The 22,099-nt window shown below is 35.8% G+C and overlaps 1 protein-coding gene across 1 annotated transcript in view; it reads left to right on the top strand.

The window, feature by feature from the left end:
• Positions 1 to 22,099, top strand: part of USH2A (usherin) — a 386,243-nt gene that overhangs the window by 230,593 nt on the left and 133,551 nt on the right. Inside the window, exons 38-39 of the mRNA XM_086744172.1 lie at positions 17,660 to 17,810; positions 17,983 to 18,125. Coding sequence (XP_086600298.1) covers positions 17,660 to 17,810; positions 17,983 to 18,125 — 294 coding nt within the window. The remainder of the gene's footprint in view (positions 1 to 17,659; positions 17,811 to 17,982; positions 18,126 to 22,099) is intronic.

A 22,099-nucleotide genomic window follows, 5' to 3' on the forward strand; every position in this document is an offset into this window, starting at 1 on the left:
ATCACTCTTTGATTGCCAACCATGGCAATCATACTCCATGCTAAAGTATGAGTTTAATAGTAATTTTACAGTGTATTCAGTGCCTTCACTTACTTTCTAAATCATTAAATGAAATCTAGATGCTTCTAAAATCAGAAGGAATTTTATTTTTTACTTCAGTGGCCAAGATTTCACTTTGACAGAAATTTTGTGTGATCAAAGACTGAAAGTGGTCTCATTATATACAAAATCACAGCCTTTTAATGAGTGTTAAAATGTAACACACTCTTTTCAAGGACAACAGAAAAAGCTGTTTTAAAAATTTGCATTGCAGGGAGTATTTCATGGAGCTTGATGGAAGTTATAGATAGTGTGTGTACATTTCTATGTGCAAAAAGGGGAGTGATAGAGGACAGAGGAGAATTCCATTTTGGTGTTACTGCAGATCACTGTTTGTCAATTATAATACATTTTTTATTCAAAATGTATTGCACATAATATAAAGCACACCAAATCTTTAGTGTTACCTGATTGAATATATCTTAATTTCTCATCAAGCTGATTTGCCATGCTTAAAGTCAACACTTTAAAAAAAAAATCTTAGAAATAAGGAATGTATTTTATCTAAGCTCTTGACTAAAATTGCAGTGTGGGTTCAAGAGTTCTTGGAAAGATTAAAAAAATAAAAACTGAATCCAAATGTTAATCCATAAATATGAAACTTTCTTTTGACCTTTACCCTGTGGTGATCTGGAGTTACTAATGGGGTTAGGATTTCAACTCTTAATGGGACTTGGTGCATTAGTGTTTTGTATGCATGGAATTCAGCATTCAGTTTAATAAGTGGTTGACATTGGTGATGTCCCTTAATTTGCTTAAATCTAATTGGCTCTTTTATCAGTCAAACCTGTATGGATTGGCAATTGATCAGAAAGGGTCAGCCATGACTGTGCATGTACTTAAATGCTGGAACCACCAGTTAAAGTCACTGTTGCATAATAAGAAGCTGAAGCCATGAGAACAAATGATCTTCAGAGTTGGAAGGCAAAAGAAAAAGAGAAGTTTTTCAGGATGTTCAAGCTCAGAACAAAGGCATTATGGAGTATATAAATTTTAAATACACTGCTTTTTGCCTCAAGACTTAAAGCTTTTTTTTCCGGATGAACTGAAATCTTGTCTGAAACTGTCTTTGTTACATCAAAGAACTGCATAGAAAGCTGAAAGAGATGGAAGAAGCATAAAAGGGCATAGTTTAAAATGATTAGTGACAAATTTCATACCGGAGAGGTAGAAGTAAATTTTTTTGAGTTTTATATTTTTTTTCCAAAAAGAATAAATTTATTCTATTTATCTTGTCCTAAACTACTTTGGTAGAAGTTGTAAAAAATAATGTACTAACCAGTGCTTCACATTAATTTGAGGATGCCAGCCAGTAAAAGATCTGAACAAATTGTTTTAGAATTAATTTAATTAGATAAATGAATTGAAATGGTACAGCAGATGTAAAAATGCAAAAATCTGTGAGAAAATCTTCTGTATGGAGTCCTTAGATACATATTTTTCTTCTTAATGAGTGCCATTTCTGATGTAGTGGCACATAGAGGACCCCATTAATTTAGGATTGCTTTATAATAAGAGATGGTAAGTTAACAGAAAAGAAAGTTGCAATTACTGGTAATGGCTTGTACTCTAGTTAAATCCATTTGTTCCCTTCCTTCGACCATAAAAGCCCTAGTAGGTAAGGGAATGAGAAGTCCTGTATGCAGAAAGGAAGATGGCTTATGTTGAAAAAAATAGGTGCAAAGAGAGATAGCAGAGAGGGACAGGCTGCTGATCAGATGGAAAGCAGGAAGGTGGAGGCTCAATTATCATCTCCAAAGCACAGAAGAGGACTGGATTCCCAAGTAATGATAAGATGTGTGAAGCTTGTTGTGGATAGTAATACTGTATCATGTTGCAGAGTTGTTTCTGTGTGGTTACTTGTGTTGGAGATTACAAACCATTAACTTGCTGCTGAGTTATCTATAGAGAAGAGCCTGAAAGAATTTATGTATATATATATATTCCCTACAGAAAACAGAAAAGGGATACTCCAAAAAAAAAAAAAATTGCCAAAGCAGTGAAGTGTCTCTTTGATCTCTGCCAGAATGCATGAATTATGTTGTTCGTTTATATGCTCTGTCTGTGATTTGCACACCATAAGAATGTCTAACTGTGAAAGATGTTAGATTTCGCCTTGGACTCTTACGCACCTGCCCTTTGCTGGTCACTTGTTTGTGTATGGGATGCTGCACGCCTCTGCCTACAAGCTTGGGCAAGTTCTCAGCAGCAAAAAGTGAGCCTACATACTTGTAGATGTTGATGTTTGTTCAATGTCTACAGAGGATGGTGTCCTGCAATGAGAGGGTTTTAGCTGCTGTTAGTTTAGGTAGCAACACCTCTGAGACTGGACATTGAATCACGTCATAAGGTTGTTGATCTAATTATGCAAACAAGTAAGAATCACATAATGCAACTTATATTCATATCTAAAAGCATTTACTCATGCAAGTTGATCACTGAAGGCAACAGGCCTCCTTAGATTAGTGAATATTCAGTAAAAAAAAAGCAAACAGATGCTGTTTGGCCACAATTGTTTAGGAAGAAATATCAAACCTCAATATGCTAGAGTTTTCCCTATGAGACAGCTTTGGATTTTTTTTTATTCTTACTATCACATTGAGTCACACCATAAAAATTGTTTTGAGAGAATTTCCTTTACTTCAAATTTCAGATATTTCTGAGACATTAGTTGTTTTTCTCATTTTTCTTCTTTTATCTTTTCTTTCTTTATTTTTCTTTTTCTTTTTTTTTCCTTTTCCTGTAGATTTAGACTAAAATCCAACAGGATTTTTTTCATTCTGTATCTTCTGTTTCTTTTTCCTTTTTTTTTCCCTCTTACATTCTCTTATGCCACTTCTTCTAAAGGTAGAGTAGTAAATACAGAATTTAAAAGTGGAAAAAGGTAAAATGAAAGGGAGTTTAGAAAAAAAATAAGTTTCTGGCACCATTCTATTTTATCCATTGCAAAAAAATATATATTTTTTTTTAAAAATTCCAAATTCTCAAACATTTGCATGATATCTCTGTAACTTCAGAATAATATAACCTCTGATTTTGATGACGAACAAGGAAATGTTTTAAACAAAATTGTTACAAATAAGTGGGGGTGGAGTGGTGAGTGTTAACAGAAAGTTCCTAATGAAAAATTGTGACCATATATTTTCTAGAAGAAGCCTAATGACAGAGTAGGATAGAGTAGAGAGGGGGGAAAGATATCTCCTACATTTCCCATCAATGACCTAGCTAATTAAAGAGTGTCAATGGCAAGCTGTGTAAATTGTCTCTTCCAGTTCCTTTTCTCCAGAAAGATGATTTCATGGGGATATAAGGGTAGGATTGCAAAGGTGCTTGTGCGCAAAACTAGGAGTCGTTCTAATGAAACAATAATTCTTCTCTAACCTCTGCAGTATTGAACTGATTGTCATTTTCATTAGTTCTACTTTCGTCTTTTATTCCCCTCTCACAGTCTGTTCAGCACATCTTCTAGTGAGCTCATACTATGTCTATTCTTGGTTTTTGGGTGGATATTTTGGGTGGCAAGTGAAGAGAAAAGCAAGTCTCATTCCTGAAATGTTGTGTCTTCAGATTCCAGCAATGGGAGGCACGGAGGTGCCCACTGTACTGCTCACTTTCCTAAATTGAAGCCATTTGTGGCTCAGCCTAATTCCAGCATCATAAAGGACCACCTCAAGGTTACTTTAAATTGAACCTTACTGTAAGTCCCTATTCATAAAACTGGAGAGTGCCAGAAGGCAGTGAGACTCCAACTATGGCTTTTTTTTTCTTCTGATTGCCTCCTTCCCTTTGCCCCTGCACCCTATCCTTTTGGGGCTAGGCAGATCTCCCATAATTACAGCTGTGCTGTTTCCATGCTCCAGACATAGGACACCTGTATTTATTAGCTCCTAGGTTGCTTTCTGTCTTCTGGAACTGCATGGAACAGTTAAGGCAATGAGATCAGAACTGCGATTTTAGTTGCCTAGAAGAACATGGATGTTTTTCCTTGCTTGGAGAGTGCCAGAAGAGAAAGGGAGAACTGTGCAACAGCTTGAAATAGCCAATTGATCATCTATAAGCAGGCAATTAACCTAATTGGGGAGGTCTCACTCCAGGGCTTTCCAAAACCTTAGCCTTAGCAAGGGGTCTAGCCAATACATAAGATCTCTTGGAATAAATCTGCAGAGGAGCAGATTTCACACTGGAAAACTACAGCTTGATTGTACTTCTGAAAAACAGAAGAATATATATGAAAGTGGAAAAAATGGGCTGTTGTGGAATTTAGCAGTAGATCATTATTTAAACTGATTACCTACCATCATATAAACTTATTTCAGACAAATTTCAACTGTACATGAGAAAGGACACAATTTAGATGAAGTATGCAATTTTTGTATAATCTGAAACCTATTCATGGTTGTTTTGTAGGGTTTTTTTCATTCTATGTGAATCTGAACTAGACTGTTCATTACTCTAATTAAGGTCCACATTCTTTATCTGACAAATTAGATTCTTCTGTTGAAGAAGAATGACATTGAAATTTCTAGTGAAAACATACAGAAGGCATTTGAAAAATCACACCATGAATTTTGTCTTTTAAACCATTTTCCAGATATATGCAAGTATTAGGAATTGGATCAATTTTTATGTTACTTTGGTACTATGGTTTGCACTGCTTTTCTAAAACACTTACTTTATTATATTTATTTTTGTCAACTCCTGCCCCTATAGTTTCCAGAATAAAATGACATTTTCATTAACTGTCAGCAAAGGCAGATGTCTGTAGGTTGGGGTTTTTTTGTGTTTTTTTTTTTTTATTTCATTCTGTATTTTCTACACTTGAAGTATCTAGATTATGAACGTTAGTCTGCTGATCATAAAGCACTTGAGTAAAGTGGCAAGGGTTTTTTTGAGCTACTTCGCACAGTTGAAGAAGCTTTGAAGTTCTTCTGTTTGCAATGAACTCTGTAAGCCTCCAGCAAAGTTCTGTCACTCTGTTGCATATTCATCACATTTCCATATTATAAAAATGGGGGGGAAAATTAAGGGTCTTTCGAGATCTTGCTGAGGGTGAAATGTAGAGGGAATCAAATTGCTATTCTCTTCTTCTCCTTAAGTGGGGACAAAACAAGAGATTATTTTTCTTAAACATCATGACCATGAAAGTGCTTTTGCTTTTTTTTTTTTTGCTGGTTTTCTTTACGGTTATAAATAACCCCTATTAACTCCTATTTGGGAGTTTTCTATGCAGTTTGGAAATAGAACTAAATTGAATTTTGAAAATCTTAAACTTTGTATCTGAATTCTTAAAACACTTCACAGAATTAAAATATTTGTCCTCCATATAGTTAATTATTTGTTCTGGTGGTGTTTTAAGCTTGACTTGTCCCTGCTTTTTCCTAGTATAGTGCTCCTCATTCTGTACCATCTATGCAATTGTCTTTGGACTAGTTGACTGAGTACCTAAGGAGAAATAAGCTTTCCTATGAAGATAGAAAGGGGAAGTTGAGTGAGAATTAGTCATTGGATTTCTCCTCTGGTGTCCCTATAATACAGTTTGTTGTATGCTACCCTCTTTCTTACAACAAAGCTGACTATAAGAGTCTATAGCCCTTAGTGATTCCTGACATTTGACAGTTTTTCCTCACTGTGTGCTTTTTTTTCTGAACATCTGTTTTTGTGTCTGCACACATATGCAGATGCACACATATAAATATGTATATGCTAAATTAGTGTATGCATGTTCATGCATACATGCTAGATTTTTGTCTTTTTTTTTTTCTTTGGATCTCTATACAGGTCTTATTTATTTTTCTGACAAAGAATTACTGTGCTCTTAGATTAATTCCAGGTTAGTAAAAAAAAAGAGGAAATTAATGTATTTCATGTTATGGTGAGATACGTCCAGTATGGAAGTATATGACTTTTTATTATTTGTATGCTGACATATTTACTGTTATTATTTTTTAAAATATTTACTAATTGTTGTGGTTTTCCAGTAGGCTTCTGAAGTGACTGAAGATTGTTATGCCCATTTTACAGACAGACAGAAAGACAGGCATGTGTTAGCAAGGGAAGGTAAAAGAGATTTTTATATTCATCCTTCTGCTGAAAAGTATAATATACATGTTAGAAAGTTTGCTAGCCTCTCTTCGTGTCCCTCAGCTCAGACTAGGGGATTGCCTCTCCATGAAGGGTGTTGCCATAGTTGAGTGTGGCTACTGTGTACATAGAAAATACATTAATTCAGGTTAACTGGTTTTAGATTTTAGATTATCTAAACAGCTCTAATAGGACAGGTAGAAAGAAAAGAATTTGAATGAGTGAAGAGATAAAGAAATAATACTTCTTTTCTCTATTTTCCCTTCCACTGAAGTTGTGACTGCTCTTACATACTAAGAAGCCTATCTGAGAGGATTATTCGTAAGAAATTGATAGTGCTGTCCAAAAAATTCAACAGGATGTTCCTGATGGTTGTAATCTGAATTAAGCAGCTGTAAATTTTCCGTGATGATGATTCAGCCTTTTCCATCTACGTTTTAAAAATGAACAAAGGAGAAGGAGTTTTCCCTGCCTCTTTACTTTTTGTCAAAAGATTAAAGAAAATCTGTTTTGTAGAGAATAAGTATTGCCAAGGTATTTCCTTTACCTCAACATATGTTAAATTGTATGTGCAGGTTGAGGTAAATGCTGTGATATGTCTTGTGGCATATAAAGTGAAAACACAGTCAGCCTGGCTTGGATTTGAATAAAACATGATGGTTTTACTAAGACTTAATCAATTAGGCTACCCGATTTGGAACAAGAATACAGTAGCCAAGGTCTTTTTAGTAAAAACACTTGGAAACAGATCATTCATTGTTGTATATTAACACACTTCCACCAATTCCAGTGGATTTATGTGTTCTTCAACATTATCTGAGGAAATGAAGCCAAGAGTTAATTCATATAAATGGTTTATTTGTTAAAAGTATCTAGAACAGGACATTAACTGAGGAGTAGCTAATTAATAATGCTGTATGAACATTCCTATGTGGATGGGTTGGGTATAAAAGGTTGTAATCCTTTTACCCTGTTAATCAGTCGAATATATATTTTTGCACGGATTATTTACATGTGCGGATAGGCTTGTCTGAATTGCTTTTTATTCACCTTAAATATTAAATATTTTGCTTCAGTGGGTAACATCTGGATCATATTTCTGTCAGCTGAAATGCTGTTTTTAGTGGAGACCAATCCATAAAAACAGTTTGGGATTTTTACCACACTTATGTGGAACAGAGGTGTCACCTTTCATATTCTGTCATAGTTTATCTCTGTTAGAGCACTGGCCAAAAAATGGAGATCTGGATTATTGTTATTATTGTTATAATATTGTTATATTAGTATTATTGTTAGTCCTGAAGTGACTAACATTCCCATCTCACCCTTGCCAGGCAGCATACTAATCTCTGAGCTCATAAGGAAGGAAGGCAGAATACTGCCCGTCTGTCCTGTTGAAAATCTACTACTGTGAGGAAGAAAAAAAAAAAAACCAACAAAAAAACCCCGATCTTATCTACTGGGGGAGACTGAGAGACTACAGAGTAGGTACTATTGTAACCCAGGGCTGAAGACACTTCTTAGGCTGGGTGAAGCATAGTACATGTCAGCAGCAAAGGGGTCAAGGGGAGCAGGCCCTGAGTTCTGGCATTTGTGAATCTGGACATATGTATGTTGTTCATTGGTGCTGATACTCAGCATAAGCATCAGAATGTGATCCTATTGCTATTTTCTAATACAATTTAATTTATTGATACTGCAGCTGTTGAACTAGACTGTAACATGAAGTGACAGCCATAGCGTGGCAGTCAGCAGTTTTGAGAAGTGATAATTCTTGTTTACTCTGTAAATGTGATAGTTCAGATTTGTTGGCCTTGGCTGCATGTGTTACATAACAGGGTAATATACAGTGTTTTGTTGTTGTTTTCCTAAATGTAATAGTTTTATTTTCAGAACTAAATTTTTATTCTGCTCTTTGCCATTGTGAAGATTACTCCCCTGAGAGTTTTACGTGTTGATCAATAGCAGAATTTGTTTATATAGGAAAAAACACTCCATACTGTTAATGATGACATATACAATTAAATTAATTCTCTGCCATCTCCTTTGATGTACACAGATTTTCTCCATTAATATTGATAGACTTCAGAGTCACAAGCACAAGTTGGGAGGGGAGCAAGCCCCTGAATGTTGTATTTTGCTCTTTGTGGAGCTGACTACATCGCTTTATGTCTAAATGTAAGGAAAGCTGCTGACAGTTTTGATATATTTAATTATAACTGAGAACTAATTCAAGGATCAAAGATGCTCTTTGGGAGAGATCACTTTACTGGTTGGAAAAATCATTACTTTTTTTTCCCAGTCTCATATGTTTGTACTGTATGTCTTGGAAATATCATTCCCTACAGTTTCTGAATCTTGATGTTTAATTTAACACAAAGGTCTTTGAGCAGCACAATGGGAGGGGGGGCTTCTGCTAGTGAAACGTCATAGAAGTAAATTGAAATGTACATGTTTTTTTCTCATTTATGAAAGAAGTGCAAAAATCTAAACTGACATTTTATATCAAATGAATTATGAACTGTGTACTTCGTACCTAAGGGAACAACTAAATTAGACTTTTGTTAAAAAGAGAGAGGAAAAAACAGACTTTTAATAAAATATACAGTCATTTTTGGTATTGTGTCTGAGAGTATAGGCTACATCAAAGGCTACTGTACTTTGAATGCCTCAGAGTGAATTGAGAAGTGGGCTAAGATAACATACAAACAAGAGTTTCTACTTAGTAAGTATTGTTGCTTTGATATGGTTGTTTTCAGCCTTGTCCAACTCAGGTGAACAGGAAAAGATAATATGCTTTTTAATAGCTTGAAGACTGGAGCAAAGTAGTATTTTTTTTTTTTTTTTTTACTTCAATTTGTAAGAATATGGTTGCTACTGAAAAAGACGTTCAGGGACCAAAATTTTAGATTGAACTATAAGAAGTAAATTTTAAAGGAATTATGTCTTCAGTATTTTAAGGGCATGACTTCCACTGTCTTCAGGTGAACACCACTTCCTACAAGCAAAGAGGAGGCTCCCAATCTGTAAAGCTAGAGTCTGTAACATTTATGAGATTTTGTATATTCCTAATTTCTGAATTTCCTTCATTACTTTCAGTGGGAATATATTTATTTCAGTGCATTGACATAGAAGACACTTCAATATTGTTGTGATAAGCACCTACACCTTAGAGAAAATGCAAAATGAAAGGGTAAAATTTCATGGTTTCTTTAACAACATATCCCCTAGTGCACTGCTATGGCACTTTTTGATATATGAACAATATATCCAAGAACCAGTTGCTTTTCTCATATGTCATATACGTATATTATTAATATATATTACTCTATTATTAATATAGTATTTATTTCAAAACAACATTCAAGTAAACACGTAAATGTCACTGGAAACGTGGCATGGTAAAAGCACGCTTTTCTGTTACAGAAAGGGAAGGAGAAGAGGTGGCAGCTTGAGGGGGTGCAGTGGTTTGGGAGACCCACAAAAGAGAGGTGGTCCCCTCCAACTATGCCAGAGAGTCAGACTTTCTGCTCGTGCTGTCTGTGGAGAAGAGAGGGATGGGGACAACAACTCTAAGTGGGAAGAGTCATTTCCTTCTCTCTCAACACCTGCATCCCATTTTCCCTATAAAGAGACATTGGCTATGAGACAAGGGTGGTTTTTTTTGTGATTACTGCAAATGCTATAAAGAAATTAATTAGCAGCTGCAAACCAAATCTAGCCCTGTGTTGCCTGGATTACTAGGACCAGAAACGTTGAGGAAACCTCTTTTTCTCCTCTTTCTGCAAATAAAGAAATAATCTGAGGGGGAAATGTCTGTTATGGCTTCAGTTGTTTCATGGCCAAAAGGTGGTCCAGTGAGCCGGACGTTGCAGATATCCCTAGGATATTCAACATATAATAAGACTGCACCACCCACTGTGCATAGTGGCTCCCTAACACCAACTAATCTGTCATCTTGTCAGATCTGTTTTCTGTTTATGGACACTCTCAAGGTTGGATTCCATCAGAAATGGTAGTATTTCACACCATCCTCTGTGTACTGCAGAGAACTTTATGGATTAAAAATAACTTCAGGTAGTGTTATTGCAGATCTAATTTATTTGCAAACCTGCATTGTTCTCCAGTCTGTACATTTAGGCATATATAAACTGATGCTTCTGTCAAAATGCCCATCAGCTAGTAATACGTCCGTTTTCTACCAGCAGGGTCTGTTCTGTGAGTAACAGTTCACTGGCATATTCATACTGCAGAAGTGCATATAATGCTAGAATTTGAACCAGGAGACTTATTTAATAAGAACATTCACATCTTTTCTAATATCTCACTTTCTTTAGCATTCAGTTAGGTTGCTATATTTTCTTAGTTTCTTTTACCACATGGAGTGGAGATATAGCAACAATAATTTGCAGAAACCATGTCCATTTGTTCATGTGGAATTCTGCTTTCTGGTTTTCAATATTCTCTGTTATCATTTTCCTTTCACTTAGAGAATAAAACAATAGTAAAAAATAATTTTCAGCAACTTATGCTTCAACTTGAGGCATGTACTACTTGTAACATCACCACCCCTGTGCATTTTCCTTTTTCTTTGTTCCTTCTTCATCTTCTATGATGTTAGAGTCCCCTTCATTGAATTATTAGGCTGAAAAAGAGTTCATCAGGAGATCATCTTGTGCATTTTTTCTTTCCTTAAAAACATAAGCTTGTCTCATTTCTGATGAAATGTTTGTTCATTCTGCTGTAGATTTTCCAGTTAGAAATCTTGCAGCAGTTTAATCCCATGACTGTACATTCTGTTTCCCAGGACACAGAGATTCTCTTTGTTTTTGCAAAACTTCTGTTTAGACTTTCTTCCCTGGTCTTTTCCCAACCATCAGTGACATAATTTGCTTTTTTTTTGTTGCTTTTGTGAATCCTCTATTTCCAGAGCTCTCTAAGAACGGGTTAGTTTCAAACATGAAGGAAAAACCTTAAAAGCCAGCCTTTTCTGGCTAGGTCTTTGAAATTGTTTCATCAACATTATGAAAGAAACTTCAATTTAGACAGCTGTCTCCTCACCAGCAGTCATGAGACTCTTGCCAGAGGTGAGAGGTGCCAGTGCTTCCATCCATGTGGAAGCTAGCATACTGCCTAGCTCACTGCTTGCAGATATAAACTGTAAGGGAAGCTGCAAGATTTTGAAGATGATGTCAAATTCTTTCACCTTCTTCCTTAAAAAAAAAAAAAAAAAAAAAGGTCCTGAAATTAATCTCTAAAGCTGCTTCATGCAGGAAGCTGAAGCTATTGCATGAAGATAGACAGAATCTTGTTCCTTCTGCTCTTGCCAAAGTTGTTCCCTTAAGTAAATAAAAAGAGGCAGATCTAAGTTCTCCAAAGATGCCTCAGAGAAATAGCTCATTTTCCAGGAACTAGAGTCACAATTTACCTGCAGGAGTTGTTTGTTTAGTTGTGGTTTCTGCCTGATTTTTGTAATACCAATCCTTGTGTTTTTTCCTCATGGTGTTTTTTTAAAAATTAATTTTGTGATATGACAGTTATTGACTAGGCATCCTTTTAAACAATCTGATGAAGAATTAGTTTTACTGGACAGTTATAAATTCCATTCCATGTCTTCATTACAGGTATTAAAATAATTAATCATTCAGGTAATTACTGATTGGCATTCTTTTGTAGCTTTTAAAGTTTAGCAAAGTTCTTGCTGAATAACATGGGCAAACTTCTGTCTGGAATGGAGGAAGGAAGATAGGTCACTTCTTATATAAAGGTAAAAGTGACAAATTTGGAAGACATTTTTGTAGTGTTGACCTCAGTAAAATATAACACTTAGGAAAGGGACATCTCTTAGACATATTTTTACGTGAGACATCTGGATTGCAGATGTTAAGGCTGTACATGAAGAAAAGTTCATTAAAGGAGGGAGAGGTCTGATTTTGTTTTTCTTTAGAGCAGTATTAATGAGGAATAAATAGGTCTGCTCTGGGATTTCAAAAGAAAATTGTCTTAAACTTCAGGTTTGCAGGTCACGGCGTAAAGCCTGAGTTGATTTTCAGGGTCCTACTAAGACTGTACTCTGCAACTGGGAATACCAGACAGTGCAAGTGGAGGATAATTTGCAGTTAGAGCTTAGACACTCAATCCAGATAAAGATAAATTTTAGATTTTTCAAACTTCATATTTTCATATTTTTCAATGATGTTGTGCCTTACAAGTAGCATTAAAGATTAATGCCAAAAGTGAAAAGATTTACAAGGCCACTCCTTTTCAAATGAAATTACTGTTATAGCACAGACAGATGTATAAAACAGGATAGGTCATGAAGAGGGAACGTGCTTATGTTATACTTCTGAAAGGAAAAATTAATTAACATTAGGTGTGAAGAGGTTTGGATTTACTGGGAAGTTTAAGGAGGCTTTGAGCTAGTCCTTTATGTCTCTGTACTTGCTTTTTCCCATAGTGCAGATTCCTTTCTTCCCAGGCTCCGTGTGCCAGAGAGCAGCAAGCAAGAAGGCCACCATGGACCTTCCACATTGCACATTCCAAAGTACATGAGTGTTGAATAGGGGATGTGTTGTCCCTGGTATATATGTTATTCGATGGAGATGTATTTGTAACTGAAAACAGATATCAGTGAACTTAAAAAATTTAAAAGAAAATTGAAGAATGCTCTTTAGGCATTGAGTAGGTGGAAAACAACATGATTAAATATTAATTAAATTAAAACTCAAGAACTACTACCTATTTTTGCCATATACTGAGTAAGAAAGACAACTGGGAAAAGAAAGTTAAAAAACAACCTAGAGTAAACTTCAATGAACCTGTGAAGATAAGAAATGAAAAAGCAATCTTCCTTTTTGCCAATAAATAAAGGTTTATATCTAGCATGCCCTTCTAGTGATGACATATGGCCCAGAATCATGGCCTGTCTTTCAGTTAAACGAAACAAAAACACATGCCCATGTTGAGAATTATGGAGAGTGCAATGACTGGAATTATTTGGACTGAGCAAACAACTAGATAACAGGCATACCTGGGAAAATCAGAAGAAACAAATGACAATGTGCAGAACATATTGCCATAAAAAGTATTGTAATGAGATGATCTCAGTATGGGCACCTAAAATACAAAATGAATCAGGAGAATCTAAACAACCACTGTAACAAGATAAAGAAATGAGGTTTGTGAATTGAACCTGGAAAAGAGTGAGAGTAGGCATGACTGAGCGAGACATTTGTGTAAAGGCAGGCTGACTGAAACTTTTCCTTGCTGCTATGGCACAAAATGTGGAGACCCTATTTTCCTTCTCTGTAATTAAATACCTGCAGTTATCATTTGCATAGACATGTATGAAAAATATTTCAATATTATACAAATGCGTCATCTGTGCTAAATATTTTACACATGCAGATGTGGCAAACTGTAGAGTTACATATACATAGCTTCAGGCTCCTCTAGCTGCCTATCTGCATATACTATGGAAACAGCGGGGCCAATATATCTGATCACTGTTAAAAGTGGTGTCACTTCATTTTAAAATTGGTGTGAATTTACACCAATTTGATAGATATCAAATCATGCTCTATTGGCTATTCTTCCTCTTACTAAAGATTGTTAGTGCAGATATTTTTGTAACTAAATAATAATTTATTGTTCTAATTATAGTTTACTTTTTATAATCTTACTTTTATTTTCACAGAAATTTAAATTCCAGATATATCCGCATAATAAAGACAATGAATACCTCTCCGAAAAATAGTTTCAGCATGGAGTAAACATTTAAGCACACTCATTTAACACAATGCTTGCTTAAAATAAACAAGTATTTACAAAGCTGACTACTACTGCGTATGTTTTTTGAGATAAGGAAATTGAGGCAAGAAGTTGAAACACTTTTCGAAGACTGCTTAGCACATTAGTGGATGAACAGGGATCAGATCTTTCTTGACTTATCTGCATGTACCTGAGTATCTGGAATACAATATATCATTGTCAGCTTTAAGCAGTCTTCAGCTTTTATTATTTTGCAGGGCTGTTTATTAATTGTTTGATTAAAATTGACATCTGATTAAATATTTTATTCTACCTTTCTAGTCTCTTCATATACAAAGCGTGACTTTCTGCCCTGCTGAGTGAGGATTTACTGGGCTGGATGTTGATTCAGTAGGTTGCAAGTGGAGTGGTTGCCCCCTGAGGGTCATATTAAAGCATGAGGGGAGCTTTTTGAGCAACATTGCATCTTAAAGACGATATATCAAGCTGATAGATACATGGCTCTTCTGTTGAGAAATTCACAGTAGAATTATTGCTGGTTGCCAGTTATTACTTGGGTAGTAAGGAGTCTCTTGGGAATATGGATCGGATAAAAAGGGTTAAGCTGAGGGAAATGTTACACTGAAGACCTTGGTGATGAGAAGTGTTTGAAATATTCAAAGGATGTTTTGTGTGCAATTTAGAATTGCCAGGTTTTGGGGGAGAAATGCTCCGTAGTTTTAATGATCAAAGTGTGATTAGTTTAACAGAGCACCTTTCTCATTACGACTCAGCAGAGACTTGACAATTTCTTTGTTGCATCCTCCTGCCCCTCTGCCCCATTCCTTTGCAAGTGCAGAGCTGAGGACACTCGCTAGTGCAGAGCTGAGGACATTCTCTGAGATTTACAGGAAGTCTTTCAGATGAGATAAATTTGCTGTATATTCTAATGTATTGGTTCAAAAGTAGTGGGCTCGGCTTGTTCTACAGGTCAGTCGACTTTCACAATAAGAGATTTGTCCAAATTTTGTACTCTTCCCTATGCTGTGCTTTTGTTGATAGAAGAGATTTGAACATTTAGCCGAGATTACCTACACCATTAAAATAACATCTGCACTGTGAATTGTTATTGACATTTAGACAGCTACATCCTTGTTTTTTGATGAATGTTTCTGTATCGCTATAATAACCAGCACTATACATACATAAAGCTTAATCAGAGCTTTTACTTTGTAGATCTCGGAGAGCTTTACAAAGGATAAGTATTATTATCTCCATTTAACAGATTGAGAAATGAAAGACAAAGGTGAAGTGATACGTCCTGACAGAACTGGAAATAAATTTAACACTTTTGCCTCCTCAGTGAGTTGCTCACGCTATCTTCTCAATAACATCGTGAACTTTGCCTTCCTGGCCAAATTACAGCTCAGCTAATTAGATTTATTTTTAGATGTAGCTTTTTTTACTGTGTAGGATTTCTGTGTGCACTTAAACAACTGGTGCATTTTAAGCTACAGACAGTTCAGTTTTAAATGAGGTAGTACCCTGCTTTGAAGGGATATTGAGTCTTTCTGTTACTGTCAGCTTGTGAAAACAATTTTAAACCCTGTAACAAAAATTTTTACATTAATTGTGCCATCTTTCTCATGCTGGCTGAGTTTGTCTGCTAACAACTTCAGAAATCACTTTATAAAAGGATGCCAAAATAATTTGTGATTATCTGCCAGTGCTGTACTTTACATCCATAAGATTTAAACCCCCTTATTGCACAACTTAACTCCAACATTAGTTACGTTGCTGCTAAACAGAACAGTGTTAAGTGAGGTAAATATATGTTCTCCATTTTACTCTGAGAGTGAAATTTAATTCACATACAGAGGCATTTGGTGTGCAGATGTTTGTTTCTGATGGCTCAGCTGGAGGGATGTTTGGGTCTGTTCAAGTTAAATCTTCCCTCTGAGTTGAGGTGCTCACAAGCTTTTGATTGGCTTTGAAGATGTTGGCAATGGATTTGCAGAACAGGAATTACCTTCATCTCAGACATCTCCTGGATTTGGAAACAGGATGATTTCAAGTTTACTTGGGGTCTACTGGAGCCTTATTGCCTAGGTCTAGGTAACAGCAGCAGGAGAGCAGGAGAAAGCATCCAAATGCAACCAAGCTGGCTCAAGCCCCAAAATTGTATGTTGTCTTTTTAATGATAACAGAGAGGAGGGGAAGGGAGTAAGGGAAGCTGGAGATTGTGTTCCACTTCATCTTGTCCTAAAAAAACCAAGAGGATTGCAGGGCTAGGGGCCAGTTCTCAAAAGTAAAATACATGGTAATAATTCAGGTACCCCAGCAGACAGCTTTTAGTCAAAATTTCCTATGAGAACTGGCAGACCTTGAACTTAAGGGAAAAGGAACTAGCCTCTAGATTGGAGCAAGACATGTATTGTGCCTTTCTAGATAATACAGTTTGGAGCTGGAGCTGAAGAATTTTGAAGTTCCTCAGTCGTAAGTATGCATAACCAGTAAAACAGACAAGTGCTAGGTCACATATCTCTGTGGGTATATGCCAGTATAAATAAAAACTATTATATATGATGACCTTTTTTTTTCAGAACCTATGCCATCCTTTCATCTATTTCAGGGAGAAAATGATCCAGAGAGTGTATCAAAAGCCTGTTACTTTCCTCCTAGTAACCACATCATATAATAGTGGTGAATGAAAATCGTAAAACTTACTGTAAAATACTGTTTGCTCATGTTACAACTTACGCCTTAAGGCTTACAACTATACCGTAAGTTACAGATCTGTGAGACTGTTTTTTCCAATAGAGAAGGAAGAAAACAGCAACAAAAAATTTCTGTTGGAAAGATCGAAGAAAGAAGGAAATGGTACTACTGGACCATGAAAAGCAAAACTATTATACAAGAGTACAATGACAAAGGCAGTAACTTTCCAGTGTTTTCACTCTCTAGAAAAGAGCTACAGAGCTATGAATAAAGACACGCATGATATATAAATGTTCCAGATGTGTTTATATACAGAAAGTTTCTTCAACAGATTGTTTTCTTAAAGAAAAAACAAAGCCATAAACTCATGGGTGCAAATTGGCATAGTTATTTTTTACTGCATGCAGTGAAATTTGCAGCAGTTAAAGGTCATTGGTGGTATCATTACTGTCAGATTTTGATCTGCAGTTCCTGGACTTCATAAAAATTAATTTCCTTAACAAAACAGTGGGCTAGAGACTGAGATTTCAGAAATTTATTTTGATTTCTACCTAAAGATATTTTTTCCCTGAAGATAAGTTTTCTGCTCTTTTCTTTTAAAACTATTATTTATATGAGTGAGAAGGTATCTGGATGATAAAAAGACTGATCAATTTTACTCTTGCTGGCTAACATTTCTTTGGGCATTTCTTTAACTTCTTGGGGTGGCAGAGCTGGGCACAAGGAGAATTAGATAATATTTGAACGGGTGGTAGAGAATATGTTGCTTCTGAATTACTTCTGGTGTTTGAAGGTTTGCTTTTAGCTAAATGATGCTCACATAGCAGTATTGGAAAGAAGAAAATAAAGAAATAGGATTGTTCAGTAGTGAAAATGTTAAACTAAATGGACCATGTTAACATTGCTGTTGATCCTGAGGAACAGTTTTTCCAGTATACGGAGCATTTTGCTTCCACCCAGCATATGTTCTCCATGGTTTTCTCTGCTCTAATTCATCCATGTTTTTCGACAGCTCCAGATGGCGTGATGCCTCCAAGGTTTTCATCTGCCACTCCGACCAGTCTTCAGGTTGTCTGGTCTACACCAGTTCGCAACAACGCCCCAGGCATGCCCAGCTACCAACTCCAGATGCGGCGGAGGCATTCTGCTGGTGACATTTTAGAGTACGCAGACCATAGCAAGGCCACCATCAACTGCTGAGCAAGAAAAGTCCCGTTATCTTGAATATAGCTCACCTTTAGGGTGGCTGGTTTTGTTAGAAGACATGTAATGTTTTAGTCTTTCTTTAGGTGCTGGGATACTTAAAGATGTAACTCATGGTGCTCTTCTTTGCAGTTTGCTTTCCAGCCCTATTGCTTCCTTACAACACAAGGTTGGAGATCTTCAGCCATACACTGAGTATGAGATGCGAGTGGTTGCCTCTAATGGTTATGGCAATACTTATAGCAACTGGACTTCAATGACTACAGCAGAGGACAGTAAGCAGTCCAATCTTATTTAACTCCCTTTAGCAGAAAATATAAATAACAGTTCAGCTGACATTGCACATAATTTCTTTTGGTTATCTGGCTTTCTCAGTCAAGTAGCAATAATATGAACTTGCAATAACAACTCCTAAGGGATCAAGTATCTATTGTCTTAGATTTTCACAAAACATGAATATTTAAATATATGTTTTGTAAAGCAGTATCTTATTTCTTTATATAATATCCCTCCATGCATTTGTATTCATATATCGTTAGTTTAAGATATACTGGTAAGTACAGCTTTGTAAGTGGTATTCCTCTGTATTCAGGGACTTGATTCTGATTTCAGTCATATCAGAGAAAATAAGTTGAAGTTAATAGTACATGACAGTTGTCTTCTCTCTGTGTTGAGAATACCTAAGCTGTACCACAGCTGAAGAGAACTTTTCATTCCCAGTGATCTTTGTTAATTCAAAGCAGTGATTTACTGCTCTGAAATTGAGTTTGTCATTGCCAGTCCCATCACTTTCCTCAGTAATAGTTCTACATTCTACGACTCACTCCACATAATTTGTTCAACAGTCCCTTGGTTTAACAAACAGGTAACAGGATACAGGTACAGCCATTTAGTTGGCAAGGTAGGAATTTGCATCTAATACGATATGTAAGCAAAAACATATGACAAAATTTGAGCTTGTTGTTCACAATACATATACAAAGTACATAATTTCCAGCCTTTATTTTCTAAAAAAACTGAGCTATTAGTTTTCTCTTACAATGTAGCAGGATATTTAATAGCACACTTTTCGTAAAAGTGTGTTGTTTTCAAATATATTCTTTGTTTCTTTTTTAAAATCAGTACTGGACTACTCAATTGTACCAAATTTTAGAGAAATTAAGTGTTTTCTGAAGAGATTTTCCCTGTTATATCTTGTTTAATAAGAAAGTAAGTAGTTCTGAGCAGGAAAGGCCAAGGGAGGGTGTGTGGTTCATTACTGGTTTCATTACTGTGTTGCTTTCTCTGCCTTCATACCAAAGTGCCTTGTAGTCTTACTCTATTATATACTGATATGAGATCTGTATTTCAGACTTTAAATTAAACCTAATACTCATATGTAATTGTTGCAGCAAACATACAGTTCTTGTGACTCAGCTAAACTAATAGCTTTCTATCTTGAGAAAATACCCAGAAGAAAACAAGTTCCCACAATTATAAAATATTTTTCTTTGAAGCTGAGCAAATAATTCACATCAGAAATTTATCTGAGAAATCCATTTAGGCTCCAAATATACAAATGCTTCTATGAACACATTACCTATAAGTAATTGCCTAATAAAAGGAAGTCCTAAACTTAATCTTTACACACTGGAGATATATTATCTACCTGTGAAAAATCTTTGCTGAGATTCAATTCCCTTATTGTAATTGTTTGTTCCCAAAAGTGAATGCAAAGGTATTAAACTTGTCTACATTCATGGTCTAAATGCAATCAGTCTTCTATGACTATTTTGTTGAAATTACAATGATTATTTAGCTCTGGTCAGATAGTTCACATAGTGTTGTCTCTTTTTAGATAGGAGGAGCACAGAAGTGTGTTTGAAAGGTATCCCTTGCTAGTATATGTAAAAATTATTTTTTTTTTTGTGCAAAGTAATAGGTGTAGAATTTTTAAATTATCTTTTGAGTTAAGAACAGGGTCTACACAGGACATGCATTCCTATATAGTCTTCTTGAACACACGTGTAGAAGTTACCTGCCGCGTAAAATTTGGATGGCCTTTGTGCAGCAGCATGAAATGCAAAACCTGGCTGAAAAAAAAATGCCTTAAGTTAGTATGGAATGGAGATGTTGCCACAGAAAACTTAAGAACAAGAAAAGAAAATATAATGCCTCTGTCGGTGTTTATGCAATTAAAATACTTCAAGATAAAGAAACAACTTGCCTCTTTAGCTGTTGGAAGAGTAAGGAACAAGACACTGCATCTTGTTCCTTAGCTTAAAGCAAACTTCTGTAGTTCAGTTATAAACTCCATGTGTCCAAGGGGAAAATTATTTTCCTTAAAATGTCCTCTTCCATACTGCTAAAAAATATGTGCTGATGTGTCTCCAGTATCCAACAACACTTGTAATTTAACAAAAAAAACCCACGAACTTTCAGTGGATGAAGGACTTTGGTTTTGGTGTCATTTTTGAGGGCTACCACCTTTGAAAGGATGTTCAACTCAATTGCTTAAGACTGAATGATTGTCATTGGGTATAAGCAGTATTTCTGTCAAGGCTTCAATGTGTTTCTTATAAAACTGCTTATACTGACAGCTTGTTGCAGAAGTACACTTAATTCCTGGCCCTGCTAACCAATAGACTTTGACTTTTTAAAGTACAATTTGACAATAGAAATTTCCCATATCTCTTACTCCATTGAATTATACATGTGTACACATGTGAATATAGGTCTTTTCTGTTTCACCAAAGCATAAAATATCTGTAGGAATAAAATATATGGATGCGTGTGTTTATGTGCACATACACCTGATAGCGATAGATGTAAATGAACACATCCACTTTTGAAGTCAAAAGAGTTCTACTAATGCAAGCTGATGATTTCACAACATATCTGCATTTTATATTTTATTTATGATAAGTATTTAGTAAAGTAGGAGGATATTAGTATTTATTAGGGAAAAAATAGAAAACATTGCCATAAAAATCTGTTGTATCTGATAATAAACTGTCTTAATATACAGAAATGCTGTAATAATTTTCAAATACTTCCATTTACATGAGTGTGACACTAATACTTCATTCCAGGCATTTTTAAGTTGAACCTGCCAGTGCCAGATAACAATAATGTATATATCCTATGAATATTTTAAAAACTGCTGAAAGTATTAATAAAAGATGTTTGTTCCAGTGATTATGGTCAGTATAGCATCAGACTATTTACTGAGAGACAAATAGAAACAGTTGATGAAGTTTCTGGGTTAGGTCTTGCTTTCAGTAACTTGAACATAAATTGAAGATAACTCTTGCAATCAATGTCATCACCACCGAACTGAGAGATTAGTATGTACCGTTGAATGGAGAGCTGAATTTCCTGCATTGCATTCAGAGATAAAATGAAATTTTCTAGATATGAAAAGAAGATATCAATTAAGTTTTCCCTTTTGTTATGGCAAGTCTTTGAGCTATCTGGGAAGGAAGCTGCGAAGGAGCTGGTTATAGTTACCTGAAGGTGGCCCAATGGCAGCTGCTGCATTCATATGGTGTAGCATTATGGTTCGCAGAGTTACATTGGCTGGTAGCAATCCACGCAGTGTAATCTTTGATCAGAGGAGCAGTTCCCAAATAAGAAAGGCACTTTTTCTAGTACTTGAGAAAATCCATCTTGATTTGGACGAGTTTTAAGCTAGCAAAATTGCTGCGCTAGAGAAAAGGTGCCTGTTCCTTTCTTTTCTTTTGAATGTCCCAGAAACTCACTGCAGTCCAGTGAGTTGCGTACAGCAAGACATCTTGGTCATCAGTGTGTTCTCTACGTTGGCTGCATTTCAGTCCCACTGGTCAGTGTGCAATTCCAGTATGGAGAGCTCTTACTGAAGCTCTTTTCTAAGTGCCTGGTTTGCAGTTATTGAGAGAGAAGGTTTTGCGAGTTGCCTACCAGGCAGTCGAATTTTTTGGTTTTTTATTAAAGTGATTGCAAATACATCTTTTTTGTGCATAAAGCAGTTATAGGCCAGTCCAATGTCTGTTCACAATAAGTAATGTCAAAAGTGCACAGTAGTCACTTGAGATGATTATGTATGGGAGTTGCTAGAGAAAAAAAAAACACAAAAAGAGAGCTGCTGCAGTGTATCAGCTGAGCTATTTCTTGACAACACAGGGAAACGTTATTCCTATCATATAGAGTTCTGTGGTGTGGTCCTCTGGCATGCTTATCACAAAGCTTTGGTTCCAGGATGAGGAGGCCTATTCTCTTAATGCTTTCATAT

Source organism: Chlamydotis macqueenii, chromosome 3, assembly GCF_036417535.1.
Source record: "Chlamydotis macqueenii isolate bChlMac1 chromosome 3, bChlMac1.mat, whole genome shotgun sequence".
NCBI classification, from domain to species: Eukaryota; Metazoa; Chordata; class Aves; order Otidiformes; family Otididae; genus Chlamydotis; species Chlamydotis macqueenii.